Source organism: Trachurus trachurus (assembly GCF_905171665.1).
Source record: "Trachurus trachurus genome assembly, chromosome: 17".
Lineage (NCBI taxonomy): Eukaryota > Metazoa > Chordata > Actinopteri > Carangiformes > Carangidae > Trachurus > Trachurus trachurus.
In genome coordinates, this window is record NC_139900.1 from 22487717 (window position 1) to 22507773 (window position 20057).

The following is a 20057-nucleotide window of genomic DNA, read 5'->3' on the forward strand; positions in this document are numbered from 1 at the left end:
AGGGCAGGCCAGACAACATCGGTCACATATGTGTGTACCTATGATGAAAGGACATCTCTTTATAGTAGCCCCTCATCCATCCTGATCTATGTACCTTGCACCCCTCTTATTGCATGTCCCTTTATTTGAAGGAACTAATTATCTGAGATCTTTAGTAAAAGGTTGAGTTATTGTTGCAATGGACTCAGTGTCTCAGTCTACATGTACAGGCCAGGGTGAGTCATATGCTTCAGAATTAATGAGGCTTTACTGCTCTGAGATTGTTCATTAGGAAGCTCTGTCAAAACAGCATGCAAGATATTTTTTTGCATACTCACAAAGATACTGTTCTATCTAATATGCTAAACCTGGTCAGAGATTTCATTAAGGTTGCCATAGCATGTTGTCTGCCAATTTGAAACAACAAATACATGGCATATTAAGTTTCATTAGCCTACACTCTGCCCTATATATAGTCTGTACATAGTGCATTGTATTGCAAGTTGGTTTACAATACTGAGCTGCAACACGAAGATAAATATAAGATCTTCTTTTTCTCGATTGTGACGTTTGAGAGTAAGTGGCAGAAAATGAATTCAGATCTTTGACCTGAGGTCAAATAACCATACCACTAGAGAAAACTTTTTGAAATAGTTAAAATATTCCACATCCTGAATGGCACATTAAAAACATGTCACCGGAGAATTACGACTGGGGCATTAAAATGTGAAAAGCATTTTAATGTGGCTTGTTAAGTGAAGCTAATTTGAACGCTTTAATAACATTACGCCTTCATGGTTCACCTCCACACACACAAAAAGGTTTTTCATACAATCCCTGGTGGAACGTATCTAAATTGCAATTATATTGTAAAAATATATTTTATGAATTAATTACAGACAGTTAATATCTGATAAGTTCATACACAATGTTCAGTGAGGGTTTGTACCAAAAGATATCACCTGCTCCTCTTCACTGCCGGCACCATCTATCAAATCTATACACTCCACACACAGTATTATAATACATAAAATACATATAATAGTCCAGGACTCCAGGACTGTATTTTTTGGACAACATTCCCCCAAGTATTTTATAAACGGACTGTGGGGGCATGTAGACTTCTTTTATGCTATAGTCTAAAGTGTGTATTTTTATGTGTGTGTTGCCATAATGTACAGTACCCACATCCACTCTCCGCCTCTCACTCAAAACAAACAAAGCATGAACAAAGAAAAATGTTTCTATTACTTTCGCAAAAGAGACGACGTGTTACTTATGAAATTCTTTGTTCTCTTGACCCTATGTTCGAACAGAAAGGGTTTGAATAAAACTGTCACATAAAACACTAAAGGTAACGTTGAATTGGTGAGAGGCTGCTGCTTGTGCTTTCCACACCTTAGGCTGCATATTAAAGAGGAACATGTAATTGGCTCCTGGGCTTGGAAGAGGCTTTGCACCTCCAAGTAGCTCTGCAGTGAAAACATTACTCATCGGGTGTGTTTGTGTGGATGGATAGGTGAGCAGTGCGGTGGATGTGCCCTTTACTTTGACAGGAAACAAGAAAGGTCTGCAGCTCTATTACTGTACAGAAACACATCATGACAAAGGCTCTGCGAGAGGCAAGAGGAGAGGGAAAATTAGGAAGAAAAAGGAAACCAGAGAAAGAAATACTGCCAATGTTCCCCATGTAACACAATTTCAGCACATTTGCCTCTTACGTTTGTGTTTACGGGCGCAATGAGACCTTCATTAACTTGTGTCAGATGTGCCAGCCGTGTAATCAAATATACACCGTAGGAAACCGCCCTTTTCAGCCTCCGTATTATGTGAAAATTATGTCAAGTGCACAAGAAATACAGCCACAATACTCAATATAAAAAATACCTCCCATTTATCTTGTGAATCATTGTTATTTTCTTCATAATATGATATCAAAATATTTCCCGTAGGTCAATACTGAGGTCACCATGGGATTGTGGGGAAGTGAAAAGCACCCATATTCGCCATTTGTCCAACTAATGACGAGTGGAGGGTCAGGGGAAATTGCAAATGGTGTACTCCTGTGCCATCTCGCTATATGAGAACCAGTGCACACTCAGATTTAATGAAAATGTGCTCTAATGCCTCTTACTGCTGTGGAAAATTGGCTCAGTGAGCTCAAAATGAATTTTTAAGAACACTCTGCATTTATTACATAAAGCTGTTAAACGTTGCCTCGTTGAGTGTATCTTTCCATTATCACACAGTGCTGAGAAATCACTGTTGGCGCTGTTCAGTTTTGTGTTTACCTGGAATACAGAGTATTAAAAGTTGTTGTGGTTGTGACAGAGCCATGTGATGTGCTGCGCTCATCTTCACCACATGCGCCAGAGTATCTGCAGTAACATCAGAGGCCAGTGTTTACTATAAATGCACCACGAGTACAGATCCTACAAGTACAGTCAACTTAAAAAAAACCCATGCTGGAATCTGTCCTGCAGAGGAAATGCACCATTCAAATATTAACCAGATGAACTGATACAGCCTCACGCAGAGTTGTGTTGTCTTTCATAACAGGGATGTCCTATCCTCATGATTAAGCCACAAGATGGAAACTTTTTAATGCTTCAAAAAATCTCCTCTCACTCCACTGGGCACATTTTCAATTTACAGGTAATGTTATTATCAAGGTTGAAGGCCTTTGAAGATCGCTGTCTAACACTGTGCCCATAGTGAGGTCATCACAGCTGTCTCATATAGGCACAATCACATTTGAATATATATTGAAACCAACAATTTCACATTAAATGTTAAAGCAGAAGTAAGCGATCCGGTCGTTTTGGCTAACTTTCTGTCAGCCGATGGAGTTAGCAGTCCCCGTCCTCGTCCCTACGTCACCACATTCACGCGCATCCCTTGGCTGCACACACAGAGAGGACCGCCCCTTTATGCCGTTCTCTCTCCTCATTGGATAAAGATTGTAGGATACAAGGAAAGTTTTCTCCTCTGCTTACAGCAGAGCAGAGTGACTGACAGACCCGTGTTTCAGACCAAACACTCTATAGAAGTGATTGCTGTCGGAAGATATAACTATTTAAGACTTATATTAACACAAACATTCCGCTTACTTCTGCTTTAAAATGGTGACACATACTGTAGACTTCATCCAATCAGGATGATCCCAGAACAAATCATTAAAGCTGACTTATTCTATCTGTCTGATATTATCACTGAGTTTGCAGGTAGTTACCAAACTCCACGCAGCATGTACGCAAATGCTTCCTGACACATTACCCATAGAAATGTAGCCATATTTTACACACATTGGTGTTTGTTAATCTGTTAGGAGCTTTTCTGACCTCTAGTGGCCAGAAATCCATTTGACCCTTTTTACTGTAATACAGTCTATATATATACAGTCTATGATTTGAACACTTCTGAGATGTCATTGCAGTTTCACACAAAAATGTTTTTGGCCTAATCTGCTGCAATACTGTCATCAGTGGAAGCTGTTTGCCTACAATACATGTCTCCTCCTACCAAGACTCTAAACATAAATGTTTACAGTAGATTATGATAATGTTTTTCTTTCTTTGCTTTATTACTTTCTCTTCCTTATCACATTTTGGTTTTCTGAGACATTTACTAGATTCTGCCTACTCACACTGATCAAACACACTCACATTACCTGGCTGTCACAGTTCATTGCTTAAGGATCAGAGTGAGAGTCACTTTAAAATGTACTGTGTTTGGTCGACCTTATCTAATGACAGCTGCTCACTGTGGGGGTATGTTCTCCCCTTTGCCCAGGTTCTGGGAAGTGTGATGGTATGGTAATCTGAAAATGATGGATGGTTTATTGCTAAGTGGTGTGTGTGTGTGTGTGTGTGTGTGTGTGTGTGTGTGTGTGTGTGTGTGTGTGTGTGTGTGTGTGTGTGTGTGTGTGTGTGCGTGCGTGTTATTATCAATAATAATGAGGAAATGACAATGAGTCACTCCAGGGTATTTATATGAAGCTGTGCGACATAGGAGAGCTCATGGATATTGAATTGTTTGTTTATCCCCCACTCGACATCATAACCTTCATCTCTAATATGAATGTGCGCAAGAAAATCACATTGAGGTCGAGTTTTGACCAAACACGACTTTGGAGTTGCTGTTGGATAGCCTATTTCACATTCTACTGTTTCTTTGTTTAGGAGCCTATCTTCTGATGGGTGCAAATGCAGCATCATTCTTCATGCTGCCAGAGGTGTTTTGTTTTCAGACAAGAAGTAACTAGGCTTACATGAATTTACTCAAGTAGGCTACAATTTTGATTGAGCTTACTCTAGCCTACGTTTGTTTATGTCATGATGTTTCATACAGTAATTTCTGAGATATGAATAACTTACTTATCGTGATCTAAATGAAACCAAAACTTCTCTTTGGATTAAATGTTTTTATTATAGACACAGGCTGGGAGAATGTACGCGTCGTTTTTTAACACGTAGGCTATATATTGTGAAGAAAACCTGAACTCCGCAGCTGTTTCCGTTTACCATGCATGTGTTTTCTCACAATATGACGTCATCCGCCGGGCTCTCTTCGATTGGTCCGGACGCCGCGCGGAGCGTCCCTTCTGCGCTCCCATTGGCTGCTTTGTTAAATCTCCTCCCTCTGATTGGCCAGGAGCGTCGCGCCGCCATTGGCTGATTTCAAGCACCCGACAATTTGAAAATCGTTTGTTTCGCGTTTTTGGAGACGAAGCAGCTGCACAGACAGACAGAGGAAGAGAGACGGAGATAAGAAGTTTATCAAAGATATATAAAGGTAAGAGCTGGATTGAAAGTAGCCTACTGTAAGTGCATTTAAAGTTTCTGATCGCGGTGTCAAGTTAAAATGTTACATTATGATCCACAGCGAGAGCACGATGTGTGATGTTTGTGTTGTTTAAATGCAGCATTGTGGTGACTCGTGAGCAAACATTGTTCTTCCTATTTCATACACTGTCGCGCTGTGTCTCCTTGTTTACACGGCGCTACATGGAGACACTGTTCATGTGGTGTTCACACATTAACGTCAGCTTCTGTGTTTAGCAGAGCTGCTGCAGCTGCCATGTTCGCCGGAGAGGACGGATCCCAGCTGCAGTGCTGTGTGACGGTGGAGCAGCTCAACGCCTCGGGACAGGCCACCCGGAGGCAGACCATCCGGAAAGCCTCCGTGATCCTGGGCAGGAACGAGTTCCAGGAGATCATCCTCCGCGTCCACGACGGAAAAGTCCCGCAGAGTTACCACCTGAAAGAGTTCAAACTCTTCACCAAGTTCGTCAGAGATGGCAAATGCACCGTCAAACTGCTCCCTGAAAACATACAGGTGCTCATCTCCAACTGCCCCCCCGACCAGCTGAGCCTCTTCCTCAAAACCCTGAGCATCAAACACCGGGCCTTGCAGAGCAGCAAGCCGATGAGCGGCAGAGAGAAGCTGAAAGCCGGTCTGCCCCGCAGCTTCGAGGCCATCAGCCCCCTGCAGCAGAAGGACATCCAGAAGGTCAATGAGCTGATGAGTAAAGCGGCTCCCAAGGGTCTGACGGAGCGCAGCAGTAACATGGCAGCAGCCAGACCAGGCCAGCAGGTCAAGAGGTCAAGGAGTGACACCAACTTTAGCCCAGTGAGTTGTCCACATTGGCCCTGTGTACTCACTTCAACCTCTCGTTTCAGATCAACTGCTTTTATTCTAATTCACATTTTATCATACTCTATCATGAATTTACCATGTGCACAATGCTTGTTGCTGTTTGGAATCACTTGTCTGCAACTTTGTGGCGACTGTTTCAGGTGAAGACGAACCCGAGTAAGAAGCCCATCCTGTCTCTGCCGTCACGTAAACTCAATAAAGAACAGGCTGCTGTTCTCAGTGCAGTGCTGAGCGGCAGGAACGTCTTCTTCACTGGGAGTGCAGGTAAAGTGTCTGACAGCGAGCTGGCATTTTTATAACAATGGTGAGGTGTCTGAAAGAGATTCAATAGAAAGTCTGACTGACTCATTTTGTCTTTGTTCCTTAAAAATTGCTTTCAAGATATATTTATGGTGTTTTCCCATTAGGTGAAAGCACACACTGTCGTATGTTTGCTCTGAGCTCGTATGACTTTTGATTTTCAGGTACAGGGAAGTCTTTCCTACTGAAGAGAATCATGGGATCTCTTCCTCCAAAGAGCACATTTGCCACAGCCAGCACAGGAGTGGCTGCATGTCACATTGGAGGAACAACCCTACATAGTTTTGCAGGTCAGTTGTTCTGCCTCTGACGCAAATGTGTTTGTTTGGCTCATAATTAGGGGTTGGGAATAAGCAGTTTCAGTGAAAACAATAGAAGTAATTGATTATTTTGATGGTTTCAGGGTAGAGCAGGTAGAGCAGGCGCCCTATAAATGGAGACTAGAGCCCCCTCCCCACTCTGTCTCTCTCCAGCTGTCCTGTAAATGACGGTATAAAAGCCTGAAAGACATTCATTTATTTAAAGAAATGGGGTCCATTCAAAATTTAGCCATGTGGAGGAGGACACATGCTTCTCTGCTGTGCTCACACAGAACTGCAAACTTTATCAGTAGAGCTGCCATACTATTCAAATTTCAGATTGAGTTTTGGACTGTTGGTTGCATAAACCAAGCAGAGACATTTCTATTTACCTTGCAGAAAAAAGCAGCAAGTTGTCAGACTTGAGAAAGTGGATGCGGTGTGTTTTTGCATTTAGTTTAAAATGTGAATGAAACAATAATAATCAAAATAGTTTCTGTAGGGACGGTCGAGTGGTTAAGAGCATGTCCCATGTTGGTAATGCCCAAAGCATTTATCTCTGGTTCACCCCCTGACTGTGCCAAAGTAAACTGTGTGTCATTCCCCAAGCCTCTCTCCCCACTTTACTGTTTCTCTCCACTAATCTGTCAGTTAAAGGCAAAAAAAAGTTTCTGTTGTTGTTGTATTTCCATGTAAACAGATATGTTTGGTTTAATTTCAGTATGATAAGGGATCATTTGATCTGTGTCCCATCTTCTGTATCCGTGCCCTTTCCAGGTGTTGGTTCAGGCTCCGCCCCCCTGGAGCAGTGCATCGAGCTGGCCCAGAGGCCCGGGGTGCTGCAGCACTGGACCAGTTGTCGACATCTCATCATCGATGAGATCTCCATGGTGGAGGCCCAGTTCTTTGACAAGCTCGAGTCAGTTGCCAGGTGGGGTGAGATTCAAAGTGAACGACATGGCTGAGTTTAGTATCAGTGTAATCTATCATGGCTAAAGGGCTTCCTGTAATTATTACTTGTAAGCTGCAGCTGTTTTATTATGAGTCTAATATTGGAGTAGAAGCCATGTGTAAATAATGGATGACCTCCACCAAACAAATTCCTCTGTGCATAATGAAGGTAAAATAAGATTTCTATGCAAAACTTTCCTGAACTTCTTCAACTTCTGAACTTCATATTGAGTTTTTGGATGCTGTGTCAATGTGTTTTTTCATTTGTCCCTCACAGAGAAAAAGATTTGTCATTGGTAATTAAAGCAGAAGTGAGTGATATATTTGTGTTAATATAAGTCTTAAATAGTTGTATCTTCCGACAGCAATCACTTACATAGAGTGTTTGGTCTGAAACACGGGTCTGTCAGTCCCTCTGCTCTGCTCTGAGTCGAGGAGAAAACATTTATCGTATCCTACAGTTTTTATCCAATGAGGAGAGAGAACGGCATGCAGGGCTGTGTGTGCAGCCAAGGGACGCCGTGAATGTGGTGACGTAGCGACGAGGACTGTTATGGTGCGTTCAAGGAAACTCGTTTTTTTCCGACCTGTGGAGTCGTACCAGTTCGATCTGGTACATAGACTGTACAAAAAGACGTACTGGTACGATTTCACGGGTCGGAAGTTACGAGTGGCCGTTATAGTGACTTTCACCGGTAAAACAGGTCGGAAAAACACGAGTGGGTTGCCTGGAACGCTACAAAGTCGTAAGTTGTGACTTGAAGCTGTAATTTATGATTTCAAAAGCCTGCCTGGAACGCAGCATTAGCCAAAACGACCGGATCACTCACTTCTGCTTTAATGTAATTTCATTTATGAAATTAAATCAGACTCGGTGGATGTTGCTTGACATTGACTGCCCTTTCTAAGGCTAAATGATCATTTGGAGCTAAAATTTGTTTACTGAAAGGTTTAAATTTTGAAAATTTTGAAAACGTTTTGACTGTCTGCAATAACTCACCTATTCTCATGCTGTGTTTCCAAACACAATTAGGGACATTTGAGATTTCACACACTCCTCTTCACCATCAATATTATTTCACATTAAGTACAAAGTGCTGCTCGGAAGTTAAAGCAGAAGTAAGCGATATTTTTGTGTTAATATAAGTCTTAATAGTTCTATCTTCCGACAGCAATCACTTACATAGAGTGTTTGGACCGAAACACGGGTCTGTCAGTCACTCTGCTCTGCGCTGAGCCGAGGAGAAAACTTTTCTCGTATCCTACAAGTTTTATCCAATGAGGAGAGAGAACGGCATGAAGGGCTGTGTGTGCAGCCAAGGGATGCGCGTGAATGTGGTGACGTAGGGACGAGGACTGTTATGGTGCGTTCAAGGCAACCCGTAACTCGTGTTTTTCCGACCTGTGAAGTCGTACCAGTTCGATCTGGTACGAGTTCACGGGTCAGAAGTTACGAGTGGCCGTTATAGTGACTTTCACAGGTAAAACTGGTCGGAAAAACACGAGTGGGTTGCCTGGAACGCTACAAAGTCGTAAGTTGTGACTTGAAGCTGTAATTTACGGTTTCAAAAGCCTGCCTGGAACGCAGCATTAGCCAAAACGACCGGATCGCTTACTTACTTTAAGTAAACCTTCTTCCCGCAGGAGAAGATGGGTTTTATCTCCTGCAGGAAGAATTTTAACATTACAGCTACAGTGCTGATATTAGTTCCACTTCATTTCAATATTCCAGTTTATAGCCCCAGTCAATCCAGATAAAATCCTGGATTTTCTTTTACAGCTCAGCAGCACCCTGGTGCGTGTGGTGCTGTATTGTTGCAGATATTAAATATTATTGAACGATAAGTCAAGGTTACAGGGGGTACACTTCCTCGCCTCAGCTGTAATAATAATGCTTCTTATATTATTAGAAGGAGCAACAGGAGTCTGTTCTGATAAATAGATGAACTGATCACTATCAGCCATCAGAGCCACTGTGGCTGAACAAAGATACATCAGAGAGTTGAACAAACATTTCTTTGTTTGTATTATAAATGGACCAAACCAGCAAGTTATTTTGTAACAATACAATGTTACAGAGTCACAACTACTATTTCACATATTTAAGTTATACAGAGTGCTTTTTCCTTCACTACATCATGAATTGAATCCCCCTTGTGTGAAATATAAATATTCTCCATGGAAACAAACATGTCGTGGCTCACCTCTTTCAGAATTTTTTTTTTTTTTTTTTTAACCTTTATTAACCTTTATTTATTTATTAACCCCTTTTATAAGAGGGATGGTTATCGATACGATCTACAGAAAATTAATTTGCGACTATGTCTGATGAGGCACTAAATTTACTATTTTTTGTGTTATAATTCATTTGCATGTTATAATCATCATATTCATCTTCAGTGTCATGTACGGCTGTACTCCTGCAGGTCAGTGAGGAGGTCCACTGAGCCATTTGGAGGCATCCAGCTGATTGTATGTGGCGACTTTCTTCAGCTGCCTCCCGTCTCTAAAGGAAAGGAGAAGGCTAGCTTCTGTTTCCAGGTCAGTCCATAACTTCCTGTCTGTTTTGTTATTTTGTCAGTAACATGATGGCTGATAGAACATAAAATACTAGAAAATTGTCACAACCCTATGATCAGTACTACGATTTTAATATCATATTTTATGTTCTCCATTGAATTAAATGGAAATGAAACTGAATAGGTGCATTGGTATTGTAGAAGTGTTCCTATTCTGTTATTTCAGTGATGTGGTGTTGGTAAGTCATAACTGAACTCCATTTTAGACTCTGTCTGTGCTGCTGCCATGACTTCAGATCACGTTTATAGACTTGTCTTCTTTCCATTATGGATGTTAATGTAAAAACTTGTGCCCCTCTATGGACTTTTCAGGCAAGGAGTTGGCGTAAGGTCATCCAGGTCAACATGGAGCTAACAGAAGTGCGAAGGCAAACGGACCAGTCCTTCATTTCCCTGCTGCAGGCCGTGAGGGTGGGCAGGTAAAATAAAGGGCACTCTCCGTTTCTCAGCTATTCTGATCACAGGATTCACATCTATTTCTTTTAGACCGTGCAGAATAATGCAATGTCCATTTGCACCTAAATGGTAAATTATGCATAATTGCATTCGCAGCACTTAGAGGCACATCAAGACATTTTTACTCCACATAACCTTTGTGATCTGCTGTAAAATGTTGCTTTTGAAAACACAAAGTGTGTTTTTTTTTTTTAAATCAACACCGTTTAGGGTGACAGAGGAAGTCACGGCTAAGCTGATGGAAAGCGCCTACCATCACATCGAGAGGGACGGTATTCTAGCAACCAGGCTGTGCACACATAAGGATGATGTGGAGCTCACAAATGGGAACAAACTCCAGCAGCTTCCAGGTCTGGTTATTATTTTTCTTTTTTCCCCTTCAATTCTTGGATGAAAACTGGCCGAACTGTTACTGTGGTGTGAGTCATGTGCAATAACCTTGGTGAAAACTGTCTCCTGTCAAGGTGTCAACAGTCTCGGCCTGATGCCATTTGTTTTCAGACTCCTTCCCTGTTATTTCCTGTTTCTAGGTTACTTTTCTGTAACTGCAACAGGACACTCTTGGTCGTGTGTTTGCTATTAAATTTTGGTTGTTGTCTTTTTGTGGCAGTTTTTTGTGGTTTTAAGGCCAAACTAACAATATTTGTGACAAAAGAATCCTCTTTTTTATGGCTTCATACTCAAATATTTTTCAATCTCAATCTCCCTCAGGCACAGTGCGTGTGTTTGAGGCCCTTGACAGTGACCCAGCCCTGGTCAAGACCATCAACGCTCACAGCCCTGTCAGCCGACTGATCCAACTCAAAGTGGGAGCTCAGGTATAACTGCAGGGTGTCATTTTAATCTTTGTGCTGACTGAAGTGTGTCTTGCAATAATGCACCTTTAACGTGTCTGTGCTCAGGTTTGAGTGAAGATATGATCTGAAATATTTCCTAACATCCTCACTTTAAAGGTCATGCTGACAAAGAACCTGGATGTTGCTCGTGGTCTGGTGAATGGAGCGCGAGGGGTTGTTGTAGCTTTTGAGTCTGGAAAACATGGTGAGTATTTAATTATTTGACCAGCTAGTAGTCTGCTAAATGCCAGATATCCAGTTTGCCAAGAGAAGTGCAGAGGATTATCTGAAACCTAATCCTTCACCTTCCTGCCGAGAGATGGATGAAAATATTGATACAACTCGTGTTTTTACCCAACACATCAAGCTAGGGCCAGGAGGAGACAGCTAGCCTATAAAGACAGGACACAGGCGGGAGCAGTGGCCTTCTTAGTTAAGAAACCTGTCCACCAGTGATTCGGGAATTTACTGATAAATCAGTGCTTCTCTTCTCAGTCTTAAAGGACATTGTGTAACTTCTCCTGTTATCTAGTCATGAAAATCGATTATTTCGTTCAAAAGTCTGTTTTTCATTAACCAGTAATCCCCCCCATCAACAAACTGAAGTGATCCGATAAGCTCTGAATTTGCAGTCGGGCAGACGGCCGTCGATAAGAAACCAGGGGCCGTATTCACAAAGAATCTTAAGGTTAAAAGTAGCTCCTAAGGGCCGAATTTAGGAGCAACTCCTAAAAAAAGTGGGCGTGTCAGTCTTAAATTTAGGACTCCTAGTTTTTTAAAATAAGAGTAATTCACAAAGTATTTTATGCCTAAAAGTAGCTCCTAAGTCTGGGAGAGCTTAAAAGTCCTCGTGAGGACTCCTAACTCAGTAAGACCTATTCACAAAGAATCGCAAATGGCTGCAGCCAGGCAAATTGTTTTGGAGGACTGCGAATTGCTGCAGAGGGGGGAGCTGGAGCACCTGCCCCATTGCTCATTGATGCCCAACGTGCCTTTTTGTCGGTGTTTTTTTTTTTTTTTTTTTTGTCATCTACAACATTTTCGCTATAAAACGGGAGTAGTGACGATGACGGACTGTCTAATATCGGCGTCACAACGGTCGAACTGAGGTAACTGCGACTGCTGCTATGCAGTCATGCTGATGTGAGCCAAAAATATTTTTAAAAAGTTGGTGGGTGCGCTAGACACACACATCTGTTAGTAGTAATAGCTCATGTGATAGGGCTGCTCCTCCAGTAACCTAAACTTATTGTTAGTCTGGGTTCAAATCCTGCTATAGGCCACAAATGTGGGTAATGCATTTTCTTTTCTCATCATTATTATGATCACCATATAATATTAGGGCTGTCAACGAATGTGAAAATTAATATTAAAATGTGGGAAGAAAAAAAACCAGCGGCTGCTTTGCGAGTGGACGCACTGACCCTCATTGCATTTGCACAGCGTCACACTGCAGAAAGTGAGACGCGACAAAAACTGTAGCAGAAAGATGCAGATGGCAGAGAGAGAGACAGAAAGTTCAGAGCCCAACTCGGCAGCAGAGACTCGAAGCAGTCTAAAAAGCCCCGTCGGACCTGACGGCAAAAAAAAAAAAAAAAGTGGAGCGGAGCGGGCGGCGGCGAGGAGGAGGAGGAGGAGGAGGAGGGAGGGGAGGGGAGGGGGGGCGCCGCCGGCACTCAACAACCAATCACCGTGTTGAGCGCCTCGAATTCGTGCACGAGAATTGACGTAATCCATAGCAACGGGGCGTCACCAGGGGCGTGACTCTTAGTTTGCTCTTAGTGATTTATCCTTAGTAAGAGTGGGTCTCACCGGCTTTGTGAATAGCTTTTAAGAAAAAACTCCTACGTAAAAACTTTTAGTGCGAGTTAGGAGCACTCCTAGCGGTAAGATAAAAGGCTTTGTGAATACGGCCCCAGATGTCATTAGTCCTTGGGCCAGACCAGATATCGGTATCACTTAAGTGGGCAAAACCTTACCTATACTAAATTGTTTTTAGGGTCAATATAAGTAAATTAAAATATGATAGCCTTTTCATAGGGGCAGCTTTTAAATTTTTTTCCGCATTTTGTTATTTTCCCATATAGGCAGATTGTCATTAATTCTAAAAAGAACACAGATAGCCAATAAAACATTAAAAGTCATTTAATACTCTTTTTGGACATCACACATCATGTCACAGGGGACCCCAACAATGGTCAAGTGAAACCAGTAGGCTACCTTTGTAAACACACCCACACAGGTACTCTGGTGACCACTCCCATAGAGGTTAAATACCTGGGTCTTACTCCACTGTCTTTGTCTAGCTAGTGCAGACTAGTGAGACTTGTTGCGTATAACTGATGAAGCCCCTTGGATAAGAGGCGAAACGTCTTCCCAGATAAATATAAGACCAGTTGCCTACGATTCAGTTTGCCCAGAAAAGAACGATGAACCTGGATGAATGAGAATATCCATAGACATCACACATAGTTTTTTCATGGTCCTTCGAGCCGGAGCGAACACCCATGCTGGAAAATGGACCCATGACCCGTTCAGCAACATGATGGGAGAGAGCAAGGAGAAAGGCCACAGTGGGAGAGAATGTCTCCAAGATATCTACAGACTTAACTTTATGACAGGCCTCCCCAACAGCCACAGGCCAGAGCGGCACCTGTATCACAGCCTCCTGAATCTGAGGCTGGAGTGGCACAACTATAATGGTTGGTATGGTTTCAGTCTTGATGGACAGAGTTGGGCAGTATGAGCAGGGTTACTCGGAGGGAGATACAGAAGAGGAATGTAATATAGAGCCCCAACAGACACCATATGCATCTAACCACCCCTAATGCCCCCCCAATGTGAGAAAGCACAGTCTGAATCAGCACCTGTACCTGCTCCGAACCCCAGAAAGGTTTCCCAGTCTTCCAAACCATTTGCTTATCACCCAAGCAGTGTTGTCCCATATCAATTCCATTACATGCCCCCTCAGCCTGCACAGCAACCTCAAGCTCAAGGTGCTGTGTCTCAGCCAGCTCCACTATCATATGCCCCACACTTTACTGGAGCTTTCCCCCTGCTAATCCGAGCTTCTCTTTACCTGTGGCTCCTGTGCAGCAAACTATGGGCTCCAGGTTTTCAACATGAGTAGAGGGATCTTCATTCCCATATTTCAACCATGATGACCCTCATGGGTTTATACTGTTGAAGATGGCTCTGACTTACTTGTTGCCAACAGAGGAACCTGAACTGTAAAAATTTCATATCCTATTAGATCAGTTACAGCTCCTCTCTGCCCGCCATATTGCCCTTTCCTATGCACATGATCCACAACCATTCACTATGGCATTAGCAGCCTTAGAGTGACAGTATGGTCAACCACACCAGCTGGCCATGAGAGAGATGCAGACCATTTTAAATCTTCCTAGAGTAATTTCTGGAGATGATGCAGGCTTTCAGAATTTTGCAGTCAGAGTGAGATCATTGGTGGGAATGTTACAATCACTATGATCAAGAGAACGCATCGTCTCAGCATTCTGTGTACCTGTGATCTCCCAAATTCATTGTTCTTTGCATTCTTGGTATTGAGAATTTAACGTTGTTAAAGTGAGACTCTCTAACAAGGACAAACCCTTTGATACCTATGCCATCTTAGATGATGGATCTGAGTGCATAATGTTGTTACCTGGAACAGCAGAATATCTGGGCTTGGAGGGAGAGCCTGAGCAACTTGAGCTTCGTACAGTGAGGCAACAGACCGAGAAACTTGAAGGAAGAACCTTAGATTATCCGCTGCCTCAAGCTTAATTGACAGGGTTTCACATCCACCACCTTTTGTTCACATTTTGTTGATCTGCGTTCATCATTGTTCAGTTACCAAAATAAAGAACTGATCCAATGTTTTAATGTGCACAGTACACCACATGGTTGTTCTGTGAGCCGGCACCACCACCACCACCCCACCCAGCATAGTTTTTTCATTGTCAATAAAGCTATCTATCTATCTATCTGGAATAAGGTATTGGGAAGAAATAACATTTGTCAAAAAGTATCCTTAATTAGAAGATACATTGCAATGATTTAGACCTGACCATCGGATAATTGAAGCTTATTTACACCTATATTACTGTAGATAAATTACTTGAAACACTACTTAAGGGTTTATTACAAGTCTCTATGGCTGGCCAATAGTTCAAACACACCCAAAGGAGAGGATATGATGAAAGAAAGATGAGTTCCAGGGAAAGCACTTTTTTCGTTTTTGAACAGCAACAGTCTATTCCTTTAAGAGGTGATAAATACTATAAAGCTGCCAGTCAGCAAGGTCTATCATATCAAAACTTAATCTAGGGGTGTATAGGAATAAAAAAAATCACAACTAGAATTTGCCCTCCCAGGTGATACCGATATGTGAAATTTTGGGTCTTGGCCCAAGGACTAAATACGACAACGCCATGACAACATACAGTATAGTCACGTGTATTGTTTTGCCTTGTGCTGACGGACCACTTAGTTTAGTTTAGTGTGTTTATTTCGGTCTTATAAAAACAAATACAATAGACAAATATAAAGGTATAAATACAAAACAAAACAAATCAGAACAAAAACACAACAAGCAATACAATTCACTTTGACCGAAAAGGTGTAGGCTGAAGCATCAGCTTATTTTGCCTACCCTTCTTAAATTAACATGTTCCGTTCGCTCATTTTAAAATTTTTTACAGAACAAAAAAAAAAAACCTGCATATTCTACATACAGCAGTTTATAAGCACACTGCTTTTGTAATATGAAAATTGGTTTTGTAATTGTTTTATACGCATACCCCCAGACCTCTATGCAATAAGTAATGTATGGCTCAACAAATGTTCGATACAATAAATGTAATGAGTATTTGTTTTTGTTTACATATAGGCTTGTTTATGCCGTTACATGCAGCGGCTGTCGTCCGTCTGCCCAATTTCACGTGAATGCAGCATGAAAAATACGATTGAGTTGCTTGCAATCTACACTGATCTGTACCTTTAATGCTAAGATAACTGTCTCCTGATTCAAATGCACTATACAGACTTGAGTGGTATCAGTCTTCAAGCTGCCAGTTGTTTGTGCTGCATTTTATTTTCATTTATTTCTGACGTGTGTCTGTAGGAGGTACTCAAATACATACAGGGGCCACCCCCTTTCTTACATTCACTTTAAAACATGTATATACTGTATAAGTAACTGCAGCTACAAGATAGTAGTATTACTGTCCTTGCTGTTGATCATGACCTGATCCACTCCAAGGTCTCGCCTAAACCAGACCAGAAAATGACTCTCATCTGTAGCTATCAGTCTTAATTCCAGAAAATTACCTGCCACAAAATTACCCTCAGAAAATGACTCTCCATCTCTCTAAACGGTAATTTCAGTTCAGCACTTACATTTCAGAGCTGCATTGGTGCTGTCACCTTCCATTAACACGAAAATTATCACTGGAGGATTTTTAATAGAGAGAACTCATCCATCTTTTTTTGTTAAATAGTCCTAAACAAAACATGACAAGTTACTTTACTGGTGGTAAGCTTCTTACACAAACCCTCTCCTCATCCTGCTCAGGACTCCCACGTGTGAGATTCCTGTGCGGCGTTACGGAGGTGCTGAAGCAAGAGCGCTGGGTCTTCAAGTCCGGTGGTGGGATCCATCTGAGTCGACAGCAGCTGCCGCTCAAACTGGCCTGGGCCATCTCCATCCACAAGAGCCAGGTGAGTGCAGGTCCAGTCACTCAATGAGCTTCATACAACTATTGCATTATTTATTATTGCAAAATATCTAAGAGATCTGGAAAAGGGAGGTTTTTATATGCACATCATGCTGTAGGCTATTGAGGTGCAGGGCAATAAAAAGTAACGTAGAAAAAGAGAGGGTTGCCCGCACACTCTTAAAGGAGGTCACAGTGATTTATTTAGCACTTGCACAAACGTTTTCGACCATGTGTGGTCTTCATCAGGTGCCAACAGAACAAAGGAACGCTCACACCCATATATAGGGTCACAGGTGTATGGGTGTGAGGTCCAATTAAGTGAGGAGGGGCAAGCCTGAAGGTAAGGGGCACATCCTTCAGCTTACAGTATTTAATTATACACTTTTAAATATACAGTTTTTAAATATAGAAAATCTTTTAAATATAGAAAACATCATACACTTATCATTAAACAATTGGGCCCAGAAAAACACAAATATAATCAGTGGGAACCCATTTGTAGTCAAAAAGTTTTCATCATAGCAGTGAAACAATAATCAAATATTTCATAATCATGAGAGAAGAAAAAAAGTAAACAACGTGTATATGATCCAGAGTGGATACAAATGCATAAACAACCAACATTACACATATAAAGGATCACCAAAGTTACAAAACAAATATTAATAAATCATTAAAGTTACAAAGTTATTAATAAATCATTAAAGTTACAGAGAAAGTGTTAGAAACCTCTTTTTAGGGGACTAAAGAAAATGCTTAATATCATACTCCTGGTTTAGGCCTCTGGGGGTTAGTGTTTGGAGGGTGAAGATATAGAAGCTCTCTCTCTAAATATCTAAGAGAAGAAATACTGATGGTACTTTCTTGTTGGTTCAGAGCTTCCTCAGTGTTGCCGTGGGGCACCAGAGTTTTGTGTGAGTTTTTTTTTTTTTAAATGAATGACTCAGTTGATTAATGGCTGTTGTAATTGAATTGGCCTGAAACAATTGTATTTGTCCTTTGTTCTGCGTTAGACATGGCTCACGCTTTGAGAGCAGCGGTGGGCTGGCCTTGAAGAGCGATCAGTGTTGTATTGCTCGTCCCATGAGGTTAAGATGAGAGTGATGTCAGAAATGTAGACTGTGTTCAAGGAAAATACTCTGCTCTTCTCCTGACAGATGTTCTGTTCACATAGACAGATTTTTTTTTTTTTTTTTTCTGACGGTAGCACACCAGCGAGAACAGAACATTAACGGTTTCCATTTTTAATTAACCGAATTGGATGAACTGTAACAACATAGTGGTTTCCTGACTGTTCCAGCAGGAGCCTGACTCTGTGTTTTTAGTTGTAAGGTCTCAACTGTTGAATGTGTTGCCATGAAACTGAACAGGCATTCATCTTTCCCCTCGAGATGAATTCATATTAACTTTCATTATTCTGTAACATTTCATTAAGCACCAACACAATGCCGAAATTTTAATTGTTTTTTTTTGTCAAGCAGTTTGATATCTGGATGTTGTCACAGAAGGGAGAGCTGAATTGATTACATGGTCACAAATTAAACAACACCAAATGCATAAGAGAAAGAGAAAAGCTATGCTGTGCAGCTGTATTTATTTGTAGAATGATCACATGGAGAAACTTAGCAGATTACTTCCACTTCCAGAGCATAACTGACTTTTATTAAGGAAGTATTTTTATTGTCTCTGCTAAAAATATAATGACAGGAAAAAATGTTCGTGGGAGCAGTTTTAAAATCATTCATAGGAACTCATGCTAGGTGAGTCTAGGCACAAAAATGCTATTTGATGAGGAAATTGCCATAGAGACCTGATCAGATAACCTGAACATTAACCCAGTGTGACTGTTATTCACAAATGTGCTGTAACTGTGTCATCAGCACTGAGCGGCCTCATCAACGGCTCCCACTTGGCTCTCACGGCAAACACCTATATCCTCACACTATGAAATTGGTTATAGAGGGGAAATGAGGCCCTCTGGATAATTGAATTCATTGGTCACAGTCAATGTGTCACTAGTGTTTGATCTGCAGGAAGCAGAGGAGCAAGGAAATAAGAAGAAATCCCACACCTGCATCCCTTCAGAGGAAATGAGTGGACATAAAAGAATACAGGGGATATTGGCCCTGTGGCTCTCAATCTTGAAACTGTGTTGAAGAAAAATGGTTCAATCTTGTGTTTGACGGACAGTACTGTAGGTTACTGTTCCTAATTCCAATTTCACAAAATAGTACTAAAGCAGATTTTTGATATCCTAATGCGGTGTGCAGAAATCCCTACAGTAAGTCAGGGATGTATCCATCCAGCGAGGCAGATTGTGACACAAATTGTGAACAAGTCGTGTGTTATTTCCTTTAGGGGATGACACTGGATTGTGTTGAAATCTCTCTGGCACGCGTCTTTGAGAGCGGTCAGGCCTACGTGGCTCTGTCTCGGGCTCGGAGCCTGGAGGGTCTGAGGGTCATGGACTTTGACCCCAGCGTGGTGCGTTCGGATCCAGATGTTCTTGTCTTCTACAGGAAACTGAGGAAGGAGAGGCTGCTCATGCAGGTTAGTACAGCAGCTCCACTTTCTGTCAAAACTGCATGGGTGTTTAACACATGGCCCACACGGGATGAATTTGCCAAGTGTGAAAATTACATAAGAATATTGTTGAAATTGCACGTATTTTTCTCAAGAAATTTCAGGTTGTTCATAATGTTTTGTAAATGTATAGTTCAGATGCACTTGTACTTCTTTGCACTAAAACAAAGGGAATCGTTATAGGTTATCATGCTACTATTCTACTGGTGTGGCCCACTTGAGATCAAATTGCGCTGTATGTGGCCCGTGGACTAAAATGAGTTTGACACCCATGGTTTAGAGACTGTATTTAATACAGTACATATATCTTGTATTCCGTCACAAAGAGAAAACACGATGAAGATCTAACCTCTATATTACATTTTGTGGCTGAGAAAGCCTTTATATCTCACTATCGTTTTTAATTCAGTCTTCAGTGATAACTTTCTGTCTCCTGTCCTCAGGCCTCCATGGATGATTTTGTTGGCAGAAACAAAGAAAACTCTTGGTAGGAAGGAGACTGCCCCTGCATCATCTGTAATGTTGTGCACTGTGTGCATGGATTTTGTTACTCTCCTGGTGATGATATGGATTTATTAAATCTGCAGTTAGACATTCAGTCAACCTTACAGGTCCTGTTCTTGCAGTACTTGAGGTCACACTGCCACCATGTGTTTATTTCTGTAACTAACTGGTCTTGGAGATCATGTTTTTTAA

General features: G+C 41.6%; 1 protein-coding gene across 1 annotated transcript; it reads left to right on the forward strand.

Annotated features, from left to right (window-relative positions):
* Nucleotides 1–4694: 4694 nt before the first annotated feature.
* Nucleotides 4695–19852, forward strand: pif1 (PIF1 5'-to-3' DNA helicase homolog; the record flags this gene model as incomplete). The annotated part of the gene is made up of 13 exons (XM_083992244.1): nucleotides 4695–4773; nucleotides 5040–5610; nucleotides 5778–5901; nucleotides 6102–6227; nucleotides 7014–7167; nucleotides 9614–9728; nucleotides 10079–10185; nucleotides 10433–10572; nucleotides 10934–11040; nucleotides 11176–11263; nucleotides 16634–16779; nucleotides 19137–19328; nucleotides 19805–19852. Exons 2-13 carry the CDS (start codon nucleotides 5059–5061, stop codon nucleotides 19850–19852), a joined length of 1899 nt encoding a protein of 632 aa, XP_083848370.1. The 5' UTR covers nucleotides 4695–4773; nucleotides 5040–5058.
* Nucleotides 19853–20057: the final 205 nt, after the last annotated feature.